Raw genomic sequence first — 16,531 nt, forward strand, 5'->3', positions numbered from 1 at the left:
CGGATATACGCCCTGGCTGAGTGGTTTGGCATCATCAGGGGTGTAAGAGCGTGAGCATTGATTGTCGAGTGGAATATATGAGGAGTCGCGTAGCGGAGATCAAATCCTGTGATAATTACATGGTTGTAAAGAACAGGAGTGGCAATACTTCTAAATCGTTGGTTGACAAGACAAGCGCCCAACAGTCCGCTGTCTGGCGTATAACGTGGCTGTATTAGTATCGCAAATATTTGTTAGTTGAATAGAGGCCGAGATAAGCAGCGTATGTAATATATATAATACTGAATTTACGTGAATTCACGAAGGGGTGCATGAATGTATGTGTCTTACAAGATCTATCCAGGGCTCGTCGTCTCTCCTCGTCAGCGGGGTTACTCTGGGAGACGGTAGACATGTAGATAGGTTCCTAAAGATCGTAAACAAGATCTCATTCGGTAAGTCACATATCGAAACCATCTTCTTACGGTTTTCGATATATTTCTGGGCTGAATATTTTCTGAAACGTTGAAGGGCGGTTGCCGTTTTACAGGACTTAGCTGTTCGGACTTACGCGATTCTCGTCATGAACCTGTAAACAAAAGCGCAGGATCCCACAAGTATGTTGTATTTTTGTGACCAACACACCGATTAGCCTCGTCAGCTAGTCCTCACGGACCCGGGCTTTCCATGGCACTTCGACGTAACATAGGTCCTGGTTGCCAATCTCGTGGGAATCAATTGGATTATAATAAATATTGGTTTCTGACCCAGGCCTGTAAGGGTAGATATTTATAATCTAGAACTCCACATAAAAAACATTTAAATTTTTTTTTTGGTTATATGCTGGGTGGGAGTAATTGTAGAAGATGGCCATATGGAAGAACTAGGATGAACGGCTGCCTGGAAATAGCTAGCCCGGATCTGCGGAAACGTAAAAATTTAAAAAGAAATCATGGCTTAAGTTTGATTTGTAGATCTATGACCTGTGTCACCTACTGGAGGCTGTAGAGCCCCTACGGCTTGATGTCGAAATATCAACGTATAACAATTTCATTGTCTTATACTAGAATTTAGTGTGTAGTGAAGAGCCTGAGTATCGCCGTTAAAGTTGAAGAAATAGAGGGGACAAAACAACTCCACCGCTCATATATATCTCGAGTTCAAGTTTATTAAGCCTAGTGATCCGCGGTATCGTTTCTACGAAATAATCTTTTACTTCTAGGAACTACATTCATATTAGCACTACTGGTGACAAGAAGCTCACCCGCTTTCAGCAATAAGGGCTGTAATGTTAAGTTCGGTATAGGATCTAAATGCGACTCGATGTGTACCGTATTTATCGAATAGGTTTATAATGCTAGCGTCTGGAGGATCAAAGCGACATCACAAAAATTGATCCGACGAATGGATAACTGTCCGATCTGCCAGGAGAAATTTGAAGACCACAGTTTATCAAACCCTAATTCTCAATCATCCAAGTCCTTTTCACTTAGCTTCGGCAGGTATGGATCCTAAATGTGAATAGATCCGAGTGTTACAAGCGCCTGGAACCGAGACGAAGGAAAAACAAGGATCTTCAAAGCCTGAGTACAAATTAAATTTGCAAGATAACCCAAAAAAAAGAGAACAAATATTGGATTGGTCTCATAGATTGGATCAAAAAATGAAAACGAGGATCCGGAAAGAGAATATCGCGAAAGAATGCAATAGGACCTGCCGACTTATGTTGCATTTGAACTAAGAAAAGTGTTGCGAGTGAGTCTATTGCACGTGATCTGGTTTTGGGTGGCCTCGACCGAGTCTGGGCGTTCTGGACGGAGCCAGGCCTGAGAGCGCGGCTGCAACACAGACCTCTTGTTTCAGGCCATAAAAATTTATTGGCTAATACAACGTTTCCAAAGCTTCTACCGTCAACCACATCTTACCAGCATCGGTACATCCACAATGTCACGAACGAAGAAAGGAAAACGCGCAGGGGACAAGGTATAACATCATCTTAGACCCGGGGCACAATCTTACACCTACTCATCATTTATTTGTATTATAGAAGCAACGTGGTCGCGGAGGCGGCAACAACGGCAACAACGATCGCACGGATTATTCAGCCATCGCGAAAGAGAACAAAAAATTCGAGAACTACTACATTAACCAGGGCATTGTTCCTGATGAAGAAGAGTTCAAAAAATTCTGGCAGAGTTTGAAGGATACTCTGCCAACAACTTGGAGGTTTACGGGAAGCAAAGGGTATCTATTCATTCGTGCTATGTGTAGCCTAGGTTACACGATACCAATTTATCATAAGATTGAAACTGTGGTAACTACAGGTGGCGATGCTGATTCTCTTTTGATAACGTAGTCATGCTGTCTCCGTACGAAACACCCTTCAAACGCACCATATCCCTGCTCTGACAAATACCACATTTGAAGGGGCATTGATTCCCGCGCCGACACCACTATCATGGTACCCGGACGAACTCGCCTGGCAGCTCACGGTGGGGAAGCAGGTCATTCGCCGCTCTCCACCGTTCAAGCAGTTACAAGCTTTCCTTGTCTCCGAAACATCGTCAGGGAACATCTCCCGCCAGGAGGCAGTTAGCATGATCCCGCCATTGTTGATGGATGTAGAACCCCATCACATGGTCCTGGACATGTGTGCTGCCCCGGGGAGCAAAACGTCACAGTTGATCGAGGCAATTCATGCCGGGGAAGAAGAAAGGGTTGCTGAAGCTGCAAAGAGGTTGTCCGGAGGCGAAGGGATAGATACTAGCGTTGACGGGGAACCTCCTGAGAAGATTATGGGAAAGACTACTGGGGTTGTCATCGCCAATGACGCCGATTACAAGCGATCCCATCTCCTGATCCACCAAACCAAACGTCTTAATTCGCCCAATCTCATCGTTACAAATTACGACGCGACATTATATCCTTCGCTACGGTTGCCGACGAAGCGGGATCCTAATGGAGGGAAGACAATGCAGGAATACTTGAAGTTTGATAGGATATTATGTGATGTTCCGTGCAGTGGTGACGGAACAGTTAGGAAGAACCCTTTGATTTGGAGGGATTGGAACGCTGCAAATGGGAATGGCTTGTGGAGCACGCAAGCTAGGATCCTGGTTCGTGGCCTACAGCTCTTGAAGGTTGGTGGTAGACTTGTGTACTCAACCTGTTCGTTGAACCCTATCGAAAACGAATCAGTAGTCCATGTGGCAATTGAAAGATGCGGTGGTCCTAGTGTGGTGGAGATTGTGGATGTTAGTGATAGACTGCCAGGATTGATCAGAAGAGAAGGCATGAAGAACTGGAAGGTTATGGACAAGGATGGAACTTGGTTCGAGAACTGGGAGGAAGTCCTCGAGAAGGGCGTGCCTTACACAGATCGGTTGACGAGAGGAATGTTTCCGCCCACTGATCAAGACAGCGACATCGCCAACATGCTGAATAGATCGGTCAGGGTATACCCACATCTCCAAGATACCGGTGGTTTCTTCATAACCGTCCTCCAAAAGAAAGGAGCCGTTAAGGCCGCTCCAGAGGGGGAGAAAATACAAACCGGTGGCCAAAAAATGAAAGGTGTTAACGTTCGCGCTGGGGACGAAGCCAAAAAAGCCGCCGAGACAGCCAGCGACGTTGATGTTAAACTGGTCGAAGAGACAGATTTAACTTCCGCATCGCTCGCCACTGGTGCCAAACGCGCCTTGTCTGCCGAGGATGAAGAACAGGCGGACCCAGGCTCTCCAATTAAAAGACAGAGACTGGATGATACCGCAGATACCCCAGCTTCGGCTGGCAAAGACGAAGATGAGGAGCTTAAGCTACTGGATATCCCGTCAACTGAACAAAATCATCGAACACAGGAGTTCGACGAAGACCCCAAGACCGATGTTATCGCCAAGAAGCCTCGGGGCAACTTCAACGAGGAGCCATTCAAGTTCCTTCCTCCTTCCCACGATGTCCTAGCCCTAATCAAGAAGTTCTACGGCTTATCGTCGTATTTCCCCCTTGATAACTTTTTGGTCAGAAATCAAGAAGGAATACCGGTTCGCACTATTTATTTCACATCTACAATGACGAGACAGATCTTATCAGAAAACGAAGGAAGAGGCATAAGATTCGTCCATTGCGGTGTCAAGATGTTCAACCGTCAAGAGGTTCAAGATCCTGAAGCTTGCCAGTGGCGTATTCAGAATGAAGGATTAGGACTAGTTGAAGCTTGGGTTGGAGACAAGAGAGTTGTTCATCTGAAACAGAAGGAAACCCTCAGATACCTTATGAAGGAGCTGTTCCCTAGAGTTGAAGATGTCGCGGAGATCAGAGAGAGGGTGGAAGGTATTGGTGGTGGGTGTTGCGTGCTACGAGTTAATATCGAAGAGGATAAGGACGAGCTTGGGGCGTTGGTCTTGCCTTTGTGGAAGAGCAAGTTTACGTTGAATCTGATGTTGCCGAAGGAGGAGAGAAAGTAAGATACCATAGAATCTTTCAGTGCTTGACACAGAATACTAATCTATTTCTAGGGCGTTGTTGCTTCGACTGTTCAATGACACCGAAGGACCCAAGGATTCCACCAGAGAGCAAAGAGAATCGGATGCCAAGGCTAGACGGGAGGCGAAGGAGAAGGGAGAAGATGAGGATCAAGATGAAGAGATGAAGGACGAAGAGGATGATGGGGGCATTAAAATCGATGGCGAGGATGATTAAATTAATACCCTGTTCGTGAGTGGAATACAACGGGTATCTGAATATGTATTTCTATTAGACTGTCACCCGTCGAGTGACTTTCTTTATTATCTTGGTCACGAAGCTAGGGTCGACCTGTGTACCAGTCGTTTTGTATGTATAGTAGCCAAAAGTTCAATCCAAGAACTTGATTGTTCCGTTTTGATACTAGTTGACGTGCACACACAGATAGAGTCTGCCTGAGGTGGGATTGGTAAATAATTATAGCGATAAAGAAATATTTTAGTAGGACAGGTACACTGAGATCGTATTATGGGTAAAATAGTGAGCTTAAATATGATCCTACGAACTCAGGTTAGTAGTACTTACTAGGACGGTTTAGGGTTGGTATCTGACTATTTTGACTGACCCTTTGGGGGGGTGATAGTTTTGAAGTTTTGGATTGACCGTATCGAGATGGATAGGCTGCCTTATAAAGCGTGGGATTTGGGTGCTATTTTGAGAAGTTGATCTGATATCATTCTCAGATATCGACAGGAAGACAGGTTGATCGTGTTTTATTCTGTCAGTATCAACTGCACAGACCAATTTTTTGCGATTTGCCTTCATATGCATATCGGAATATTAATAACTACTTATTTAATAGATGTGTGGCTTCGGTAGTCTTAAACGATAGAAGCTATGATATATGGCTTTTATCATCCCGAGACCCAGTTTGAGTCTATTCATGATTATGATCATGGTTCTTGAACGCAATGGTATCTAATTAACAAACACGAAGAATTAATGAATAAATGAACTAAAAGCTCTCCATAATATTATAACAGTTTTGTATCCTCTTAGTCTTGAAGATATTAAAATGGTGGATTGTGTCCGTCTACGGGAGGGATTCTACCAGCCTCGAGATTATATCATAGACAGACCAGCCACCCAGGAGATAATTGAGTTGTGTGGTATTTCAGCCACAATCGCCACATTCCAACCGACGCCACATCTGTTACATATACCTAGTTCGAAACACCCAAGAATTCGAAATATGGTCCTAGAGTAGTCCTGTGATAGCTCCAGCTGGATAATTGACAGTGCCTGCATGGAGTTTCCTTTGATATCACCCCGGTCAAAAGCTTCGCCGGGAATGTAAAGTCTGCGTTCGTATGCAGGTGCCTGGTTGTTGATGCGCTGTACAGCTGTGACTATGTCGACAACCTCTCGTTGATTGGCTGCCAGTCTACTTCGATCTATTTCCCATCAACCTCTCCCTCAGCTACAACCTGTTGATAGAACTCCCTTTCGCCGAAGCTCATGATCTACTAGCTTCTCTCCAGAATAATCACCCAAACCTCGTCATTGGTACTTTCTTCAGAGCTGAAAGCTGCTAGCACGGTACTCGGAAAGCTGGAAATAGGAGCTGTCGCTTGCTACTCACTCTGAATCAACCCGACAAACATCTGCCCTCCGGCCAAAGAAAGCTTTCACCCCCGCTTACCTTCCTTGATACGCAAACCACCTCCCACTTTCCGACTTCTCCAAACTGACGCACGAGCCACAAAGCCGGTGAACGAGTATACGACCACTTTCGACATTACTACCCTTCGATACTCTTCTGATACCGAGCTTCAATACGACCGGCTTGTTGCAGCAAAGCTACCCGTATCTCCGGCTCAGCCGGACAGTGACGACATCAGGACAACTTCCTACCGATATATTTTGGATTTAATAGGGTTCGGAGAAGCTCAGAAAAACCGCAAACATGGCGTACGTAGCTTGCTTCTCCGTTATACCCCTTCCTTTGTGCGAGCTTTGGCGGCTGGGCTATAGAAGAGATTTGAGACATCGGGAGCTTCGTAAGCATGTGATGATGTGGGGTGTAGATGGATGCTAATGAAAGTTCGCGATCATTAGGTCGGGGGGAGCGCGAGATAGCTCGATTAAGGGTATGTCATCGATAATGATGCCCTGATATACCTATTTTTCCGTATTTTGGATCGTTGGAATACCTTGTTAACAATATCTCTTCTAGTCATTTGTCGATTCCGACCTCAAAACAAGATCGAAATCAGAGAACAGGCGAAAGAGATTGTCTCTTTCCATTCACCGGACACATGCGAGATCAACGTCTGTAATCCATTGACATCTATCTCTTTTTAACACGTACTGATGTTGGTCTTTTGTAGTCCGGTGATATCCAAGGTACATTCACATTCGATCGCGTGTTTGACATGGCATGCAAGCAAAACGACATCTTCGACTTCTCCATCCGTCCTACCGTCGATGATATCTTAAATGGTTACAACGGCACCGTCTTCGCCTACGGCCAGACTGGTGCCGGTAAATCCTTCACTATGATGGGAGCTGATATCGACTCTGACGTCACGAAGGGTATCATCCCTCGTATCGTCGAACAAATCTTCGCTTCTATCCTCGCCAGCCCCGGAAACATTGAATACACCGTTAGAGTCAGTTACATGGAAATCTACATGGAGAAGATTCGCGATCTGCTTGCTCCTCAGAACGACAATTTGCCCATCCATGAAGAGAAGAACCGTGGTATCTACGTCAAAGGTTTACTTGAAATTTATGTCAGCAGTGTTCAAGAAGTCTACGAGGTCATGAGGCGTGGTGGTAACGCCCGTGCTGTCAGTGCCACAAACATGAACCAGGAATCCTCCCGATCTCACTCCATCTTCGTCATCACCGTCACTCAAAAGAACGTCGAAACAGGTAGTGCCAAATCCGGCCAGCTCTTCTTGGTCGATTTGGCTGGTTCAGAAAAGGTCGGCAAGACAGGTGCCTCCGGTCAAACCCTCGAAGAAGCCAAAAAGATCAACAAATCGCTATCCGCCCTCGGTAATGTCATCAACTCGTTAACAGATGGCAAATCTCAACATATTCCCTACAGAGATTCCAAACTTACCCGTATCCTCCAGGAATCTCTTGGTGGTAACTCTCGAACTACACTCATCATTTGTGCCTCTCCTAGTAGCTATAACGACGCAGAGACGGTGTCAACGTTGAGATTCGGTGTTCGAGCTAAAGCTATCAAGAACAAAGCTAAGATCAATGCTGAGTTGAGTCCTGCGGAGTTGAAGGCGTTGTTGAGAAAAGCCCAACAGCAGATGTATACATTCCAAGAGTATGTATCGACACTTGAAGGCGAAGTCAGCGTCTGGAGAAGTGGTGAGACAGTACCGAAAGATAAGTGGGTGGCACCCACACCTGCCGTTGAAGCGGTTATTCGACAAGCTGCTCAACCGGCATCAGCAACACAGCAGACTAGAGCGGAGAGAGGAAGCATCGGAAGCACATTGGCGAAAGACCTGGCGAGGCCGAGCACGCCTGCGCGGTTTTCGGCTGATGTCACACCCGTGAGCCCCGGGAGACCGGATAGCAGAGCGGATTTGATGCGAAGTGCGACTCCGACCGTAATGCTGGATAAAGATGAGAAGGAAGAGTTCTTGAAGAGGGAGAACGAACTGCAAGATCAGATTGCGGAGAAGGAGAGCCAAGCTGCCGCTGCCGAGAAGCTGCTAGCTGCTCTTAAGGAAGAACTATCGATCTATAAAGAGAAGGATAAAGTACAGGGCAAGGATAACGAGAAACTAACGGTGGAGGTTAGCGACCTCAAGATGAATTTGGAGAAAGTGTCTTTTGAGAGCAAGGAGGCACTTATTACTATGGACGGTCTGAAGGAGGCGAACTTGGAATTGACAGCAGAGCTTGATGAAGTCAAGCAGCATCTCTTGGATGTCAAGGTTTCAGCCAAGGAAGCCACCGCGGCAGCAGAAGAGAAGGAAAGGAGAAAAGCGGAGAAGATGGCGAAGATGATGGCTGGGTTTGATCTCGGAGATGAAGTCTTCAGTGAAAACGAAAGGCTACTACGAAGTGTTATTGAGAATATCAACGGGCTCGTAGATATTGCGGCAGGCGGTGATTCGATACCAGAGCATGATTTGAGGGAAATCAAAACAAAGCTGCAGGAGGCGCAAGGTCTAATAAGGCAGACCGAGTTGAACCTCAGCGAAAAGGTTGAAGAGAGTGATGCCGCATTGAAGAAGAGAGAAGAATTGGAGAAGAAGTTTGTTGAATTAGAGAAACAGTACAGAAATGTTCTAGAGAACGGTCTAGAAGGCGCAGATGTGGAGGATATCCGACAGAAGCTGGAAGAGACATACACATCGAAGAGAGAAGTCGAAACCCAGATGCTTGAAGACCTTAAAGTCGAGGTTAAGAAGAAGGCAGAGGAGAATGAGAAGCTGAAGAAGGATGTTGAAGAGGCGGAGAGGAAGTTGAAGGCTGGAGCACAGCAGGCCAATGGAGCACCAGCACTGCCGAACGGCAAGACTGTTGCGCAGCAGATTGCCGAGTTTGACCAAATGAAGAAGAGCTTGATGCGCGATTTGCAGAATCGTTGCGAGAGGGTAGGTCCCCCTTCCATACTTTTTCCTGGAGTTGAGTTACTAATTTCTACAGGTCGTCGAACTTGAAATTTCCCTGGACGAGACACGCGAGCAATATAACAACGTCCTCCGCAGCTCGAATAATCGCGCCCAACAGAAGAAGATGGCCTTCCTCGAGCGAAACCTTGAGCAACTTACCCACGTTCAGCGACAACTTGTCGAGCAGAATAGCAGCTTGAAGAAGGAAGTTGCTATCGCGGAGAGGAAGTTGGTTGCCAGAAACGAGCGTATTCAGAGTTTGGAGCAGGGCTTGAGGGAGAGCCAGGACAAGCTTACGGACCAGAGCGATCGGTATGTTTTGCCTTATTTAACTTTCTTGGCTATTGAATTGATACTTACATACCATAATATAGGTTCGAGGCGCAACTCACCGCGGTTAAGGATCGTCTACAAGCCGCCAAGATTGGAAGCAGGGACATGGGTTCCCCAACTTCGGGGGCAGGATTCAGCTTTTCTGGTAGCAGGATTGCGAAGCCACTAAGAGGTGGCGGTGGTGGGGCCGACAACGGCATCCCCATTATTGGGGGATTTATAGGAGGTGGAAGCAATGCTAGCGAGGCCGGTGGCAAGAGGAGCACCTGGAGTAGCATCATTGGGAGGTAGAAGATCCCAAGCACTGCTTCCTCCTCCGACGGAGATGGGGTGGATAAAGGCATAGGGTGGAGGTTGAGGGGTGGTTCGAGGAGGAGGGTTGGAGCAACCTTTCATATGGTTGGCTCCGCGGCTACATAGAGAGTCTGGAATTTTTTTGTAGGGAGGTATTCTTTCGACATGCGTATAATGCCTCTAACTTTTTTTTGCTTCTCTTTCACTTCATGCTCTTCTTCTTCTTTTTCTTCTTCTTCTACTTTACCTCCTCCTCCTCATGATAGGTTTCTCTTTCACGATTAAAGATTGTCATGCCCGGTCATGTCTGTGTTAACATATTTTTTTTCACTTCTTCTTCTTCTTCCCCGCATGACAAAAATACCAGGTTGATAGAAAACTTCCCACTTCAAGCCCCTCTTGCCGCTCATACCACTGTTTTCTCCATTCTCCATTCTCTATCTCTATTTAAAAATTAATCAAGATCACGGAATTTTTGCATGAAATGGACTATTTTTGTCCCTATTCGTTTAGGGCTTTTCCTTTTAGCTGGTTCTTCTACTTCTGGTTCTTCTTTTTTTTCGGCCCTTTTGCTTTGGCATATACATTTTTGTCATTTACGCAGTACGGTTGTTTACTATTTATACTTTTTTTTTTCGTCTCGGAGCTAGCTATTAAAATGAGCAAAAAATGGTTATTGTTTATTATGGGTAACATGGTTTTCCTCTTCTCGAGCTTCAAACCTTTTTTTTTTTTTTTTTTTTTTGTTTTTGCTACATGAGCCTTATCGATCTTAGAATGGGAACGGAGGAGGAGGGGGGGAGGTTTAAGATATTTGATGTAGGAGTGTGTATATGGATCGTTTTTCTTTTTCTTTTTCTTGTGAGATTTAATTTTTGTATTATTTTGCATATGTTATATAGATACTTGCTAGATGTGGATTTTTATTTTTATTTTTTTATTTATAGTTATATAGGTTCGAGAGGAATCTTTTGGAATTTAATTTATAGTATTGGGAAGGAGTTGATAATAAGAAATTAAAGGTTTGTGATTTATTTACATGATGATGTTTGTAGGATTGAGTAGAAGGAGAGAGGGGGGCAGGGCCATGTTTGTGGCCGCAGCAGCTTGGTGATGTATATATAGTATATATCATCCATTTTTAATTGAGTGAGGGATACAGGTACTTGGAAGTTATAAAGTCTATTGTAGTACCATACGGTTAGCTTTCATTGATTCTCCTTAAAAGATTTTTAGGGGGGGTGGTATTTACTATTTTTAGGGAAAAGGAAGTAATCCCTTTATACCGTCGTAAAGGCTGCTGTTGAACCCAGAGGTCCAATTTAAGGTCCAAATCTTCCCGCAAATGGAAGAATGCCTGCCTGCCCTTTGATGTATCTCCACAGATATCTGTGGTGTAGGGATGATCGTTCCCCACCCCCACCGACCCACAATGCATCAACTTGCTTCAGAACACCCGGGACCATCAGCCACGGAGGCCGAGGTCTCCCCCCTCCACACACACACAGGCATTAACTTGCCTCAGAACGCCGAGGTTCCAAATTGGCCACGGAGGCCACGGAGGCCAGGGCGGGGGAAGGCATCAACTTGCCCCAGGACACTAGGGGTCCTTGGGGTATAAACCCTCAGCCAGGCACGACAACTTAGCTTGGAACTGTTGGGTCCCCAAATGGCCACGGAGGCCCGGTTTTTTTTCTCGACATCAAATTGGCTCGAAGACTGGGGGCCTTTCGAAACGAATTTGGGAGAGGAGTCCTTTGGGGGTTAACTTATTAGTATAGATTTATATTTTTTGAGGTTTCGTTTTGGTTATTTAGGTAAGGGAGTTACCTTGAGCTCATCGTTATAGAATATCGTACGTATGTAACTGTAACACCTCAAGTACTTATCGGTCAAACCACCACCTGGTTTTATCAGGTATGCCATTTTTGGCCAACGCATCAAAAGATCCCTAGCGTGCGGATATTTTTCCTCCTCGGTTAGCCATGGGAATGGGATTTCTCATACTGCCCATGTACCTCTGCTTGAGGCTCATGGGAGGAGAAACCCCATTCCCAGGCCTTTCGAAGCTTTCTTAGTGTGTTCATCATCTCTTTTTGATTGAACCACCCCGTAGGTAGCTACTAAGATAGCGGATTTAGGTATATAAAATTCATTTTAGATAGGTAGGTAGGTAGGTGGCACGAGAGTTAGACTTGATGTCGTGCTCGAGGTATATGTTTGGTGATGAGACGCGTAAAGTTGAGGATGAGCGTGAAGTGGATGGGAGATGGAGATGGAGTTTGCGTGCAGAGAGACAGGGCTTTGTGGAAAAGAGTTGGGTTTGTGGTATTATGTCGACAACACTTCTAGAACTCTTTATGAACAAACATTCCTAAAAGGGAATATAAAGACCCAAACTGGAAAAAAAAGCAAACGAACAACACAACACAAATACAAACGTGTACCAAATTTGAATACAACTGCGTTGACTATTAAGAGCTACTATAGATCCAAAGATTCATTAAGAGGCTTAGAAAATAACAACTGTTCCAATCGAATTCAGTCCATTGCGAGATGACAAGTTCTTCTTTTTTTTTTTTTAGTGAAAAGTTGGTTTCGTGGAACGTTTCGGTTTTCGCCCTGTTGTCTTGATCCCCGACAGTGTGTCCTCACCATGCGGCACGACCTTATGAATCTTGAAACATGAAACAACCGGGGCAGGGCAGCTGCAAGGCAGGGCAGGGCAGAGCAGAAACGGGGGTATCTTGAGACTAGTACAGTTGACGGGTATGCCGCATGCTTTGATATTGCTGATTCTTTTTAGAATTCCCCATTACATGTCTGCTAATTGACTTCCTCGGAATTGTGGTCATACAGACTTAATCAATCGCACGTGTATGCGGAGAAATACTCTCTAATAGGATGTTTCGTCGGTAGGTTACACCTTCGACCGCTGGGTTTTTATTGAAACATCCTTTGCATTGCAGATTAATCCAAACACCAAAACACCAAAAACACCAAAAATTATCCTATGCGTATCTATAGAAAAATACGCGATTTGGGGGTTTTTTTTTTCCAAGGATCTTCCAAGATCGAAACTTTGCCCAGAGTTCTCCCTCCGTCTTGTGTGTGTGTTCCAAAATGGGAAATCTTAGGCTTCCTGAACATCATATTGCGATTCGATAGCGGGTTATGGATCCTATATGCTTTGTTCTGAGTTCGAACTCAATATATTCAGCTTGATTGAGTGGAAGTATCAAAAAGAATATAAATTATTCGATGTTTCCCTCCTCAATCTATCTTTTCCTCATCATCCTCATCCTCATCAAGCAATCTACATCCATCAATATCACAATTCGCCAGTCGAATAATAAAATATCACAAGAAACCTCTCATATCCATATCAAAACCAGTTATCCTCTATTTTTTTAATAAACAAAAAATGAAGCCATCAACCTTCATCTCCACCTTCTTCCTCTTCGCCTCCATCCTCGCAGCTCCAGTAGCTCAAGCCCCAACCCCCACAGGAACCACCACCACCACCGCAGCAGCAGCAGCATCTCCAACCGGCGACTCTGCTATAAGCGACTACCTCATCGTCATGGACGACAATGAAAAACGTCCATGGAGCGAAATCTTCGCCGAGATGGGGGCTAAATGGCCCACAATCACGGCCTTCGAAGGGAATCAAACTCATCCGTTCGGTGATAGCTTGAGAGCTTTTACTGTGGAGGTTACTCAGGCGCAGGCGGATAATATTGCTACTATGCCGAATGTTGTTAGTGTTGAGAAGAATAGTGCTGTTAGGATGATTGGGCCTTTGTAGGGACTCTTCTCCTTTGGCTATTCTAGGACTCTATACTTGAGGGTTTTTAGAATGGATGGGAATGATATGATGGATGCTTGGATAGCGGATTTACACAGTTTAATATTATGACATCTGGTTTTTTGGTTTTGCAGATTTTATTCATATTCTGGAAATATGGGATTGTTATGGCGTTTTGTTTTCTTTCGAAGGGTTTATATTAGTTACTTAGTATCTAGCATATATTTTGTATACATATACGTATACGTACTAGGGTTATCTTTCGAGAATAATAATACCAACTGGTCTTGGTTTCTTACATTTCTGTTCCTTCCACTATGAACTTTGTGATTTTATAATGACTATCTTTCACAGTTCTGAGTTCTAGATATTCCCATTGAGGTAACGTGATTAATTTGAAAGATATTATCTATTTACGTAAGACTTCATTCTATATGTTATTCTCTAGAATCCAAAACTCAAGATTTCATAGAACACACCCTTTTCGAATTCATGGCAATGTTAAATACGTAGTCTAATATTAATATCGATCGATCCTGTTTTCAACTTCAACTCTACTCAGTCGTCTATTCACACCACCAGAGTATACATATCACAAACTAACCAAGAACTCACAATCTTCTACCCGAGGTCGCTAACAATACATTATATCGCTAATCACAAATCTAAACTAAACTAACCTAATCCTCACATCCTCGCCTCGAATTTGAACTAAAAATCAAAATTCAACCGTCAACAAAAACATATGCACATGTACATGCACATGCATTAATACCCGACCGCAAAGCTCGCCAAGTTAAAACCCCTACCCCCTTCAGCCATGTTTCAAGCCACAAACGTCACCATCATATGCGGCAGGTCACTAACCCCCTGAAAACCGTCATATGCGGCAGATTTTGTGTCGAAGCGAGACTTCTATACTGTGTTCGGACTAGTGTATATGCGCTGATGTGCGGCTTTTTTCCAAAATGGACGGTTTTCCCTTTTATGCGAGCGAGCGCACTTTTCGAATTCAATAATATGCTTTCGATTTCTATACAGCTTTGTGATTTAAGAACGAGGCTAATATAATTCCAAGGGGGTCTATTCACTTATTTTTCTTTAACAGACAGTCGGCCAAGATGGTGGCTTTTTATATCGGCATTCAAAAAAGGCGCTGACCTAGTAGTTTTTGATAGCTAGCGGGCGTACCTGCAGCCACACTTCACCATGAAGCCGCCAATATCAATATGCATATGCATCAAAAAGAAAATCCGAGTTTCGCATGGAACGAAACAATCCACCAAAAAAAAGTTTCAATAGTTAGTATAGTATCTTAAATGTGAGTAGTGTGTATATATATATATATATATATAGATAATTATAAACAAGAGACCTAAGCCCCGGGGTGTATTCCTATAGTCTAAGTAATTGGACTCAGCTTTCCTTACGTAGTACTTTGTGCTTACCTTGTCAATCTATAGTACATACCTACCTTCCTTTCCTTTCTTTCTTTTACTTCTTTCTGTTTCTTTCTGTTCTTTCTTTTCATACTGGTCATTCACCGTTTGAATATAATTATTTATTTACCGTCACTCTTTTGTTTTACCAGATCGCTGTGCGATCGATCTATCTTTTATCGTCTCGGGCCGGTTCCCTCGTAGCATCTTCACGATCCAATATAACCCACCAACCACCGACTAAAAGAAAACAATGAAAACCATCCTCCTCCCACTCCTCCTCACCCTCCTCCCACAATCCCTCTCCCTCCCCCTCACAAACCTCCACAACCGCGGCATCTCAACCCCTCTCTCCTGCTCCAAAGTCAACATAATAGAACAAGGCACAGCTCCCTGGTCATTACAAAGAATCTCCGGCACAGCACCCGTAACCCAAAACGGTCGTCCAACAACAGAATTATCCTACAAATACCGTTTCACAGAATTAGAAGATGGCGAAGGGGTAGAAGTTTACATCGTGGATACGGGAATCGACGTTGATCATCCGGAGTTTGGGAAAAGAGCGAGGAATGCTATAAGTACTTTTGATGATGATTTGGAGGAGAATAGTGGGCATGGGTTAGTTATAATATCTCCCCTCTTTATCTTTATTAATGTGAAGAAGATATTAATTGTTATTATTATTTGTAGAACACAAATAGCAGGCGCAATAGGTTCCCTATCCTACGGCGTAGCCAAAAACGTCTCCTTAGTCGGCATAAAAGTCTTCTCCCCCCTCTTCGACACCAAAAACCCCACAGCCCTAATCTCAAACATAACCTCCGGCATCGAATCCGCAATCCTCCTGCACAACGCCCGTCGTGCCGCCAAAAACTTCAAGGGATCAATAATGAACCTTGGCTTCGGTTTCCCCAAAGAAATCTTCGACGCAGCTGGTAAAAAAGTATCTGATGAATTTAAAAAAATGTTACAAAAAGCTATAGACGATGGTATGCACGTTACCATCGCTGCCGGTGATAGAGGCAGAGACGCGTGTACCGACTTCCCAGCCGGATTTGTAAAAGACATTCCAGCGTTGATAGTAGTCGGTGCAACAGACGTATTCGATAAAAGACTACAAACCGCGGATTTTGGTCCCTGTATTGATATCCACGCTCCGGGGGTTGATATAGTCAGTACCACGCTTCGTGGGGTAAACGGTGGGGTTAAAGTTGACAGTGGGACTTTTTTGTCGGCGGGGATTGTGACGGGGGTTATTGCGGGGGAAATGGGGAAGAATAGGAATTTGAGGACGGATCCGGTGGGGATGAAGAGGTTGGTTAAGGATAAGGCTTTGAAGGGGATATTGAGGGGGGTTGAGGGTGGGGGGGATTTGTTGGTTTATTCGGGGATGCCGGGGAATCCTATTGAGGAGTTTGTGTGAATACTTTTATTATATTTTTATATTATTTTCGGTAGTAATTGATGGGATATTTGTATTGGCGTTTTATCTTCTGTATTATATTAGCGATTGTTAGTATTATTATTATTATACCCCGATGGCAATGGATAGCTCTGTTTGAATG

At 44.4% G+C, this 16,531-nt stretch overlaps 4 protein-coding genes across 4 annotated transcripts; all 4 read left to right on the top strand.

Moving 5' to 3' along the window:
* Positions 1–1,923: 1,923 nt before the first annotated feature.
* Positions 1,924–4,677, top strand: AOL_s00176g47 (uncharacterized protein; the record flags this gene model as incomplete). Its single annotated transcript, XM_011128183.1, has 4 exons — positions 1,924–1,962; positions 2,027–2,223; positions 2,336–4,438; positions 4,494–4,677. The coding sequence occupies 4 exons, from the start codon at positions 1,924–1,926 to the stop codon at positions 4,675–4,677; spliced, it is 2,523 nt and encodes an 840-aa protein (XP_011126485.1).
* A 1,729-nt stretch (positions 4,678–6,406) lies between these two features.
* Positions 6,407–9,716, top strand: AOL_s00176g48 (uncharacterized protein; the record flags this gene model as incomplete). Its single annotated transcript, XM_011128184.1, has 6 exons — positions 6,407–6,411; positions 6,559–6,590; positions 6,677–6,771; positions 6,831–9,074; positions 9,127–9,404; positions 9,467–9,716. The coding sequence occupies 6 exons, from the start codon at positions 6,407–6,409 to the stop codon at positions 9,714–9,716; spliced, it is 2,904 nt and encodes a 967-aa protein (XP_011126486.1).
* A 3,427-nt stretch (positions 9,717–13,143) lies between these two features.
* Positions 13,144–13,527, top strand: AOL_s00176g49 (uncharacterized protein; the record flags this gene model as incomplete). The annotated part of the gene is made up of 1 exon (XM_011128185.1): positions 13,144–13,527. The coding sequence occupies one exon, from the start codon at positions 13,144–13,146 to the stop codon at positions 13,525–13,527; it is 384 nt and encodes a 127-aa protein (XP_011126487.1).
* A 1,692-nt stretch (positions 13,528–15,219) lies between these two features.
* On the top strand, positions 15,220–16,389 carry AOL_s00176g50 (uncharacterized protein; the record flags this gene model as incomplete). Its single annotated transcript, XM_011128186.1, has 2 exons — positions 15,220–15,584; positions 15,657–16,389. The coding sequence occupies 2 exons, from the start codon at positions 15,220–15,222 to the stop codon at positions 16,387–16,389; spliced, it is 1,098 nt and encodes a 365-aa protein (XP_011126488.1).
* Positions 16,390–16,531: the final 142 nt, after the last annotated feature.

The sequence above is a fragment of the Orbilia oligospora genome (genome assembly GCF_000225545.1).
Source record: "Orbilia oligospora ATCC 24927 unplaced genomic scaffold scaffold00176, whole genome shotgun sequence".
Taxonomy (NCBI): Eukaryota; Fungi; Ascomycota; class Orbiliomycetes; order Orbiliales; family Orbiliaceae; genus Orbilia; species Orbilia oligospora.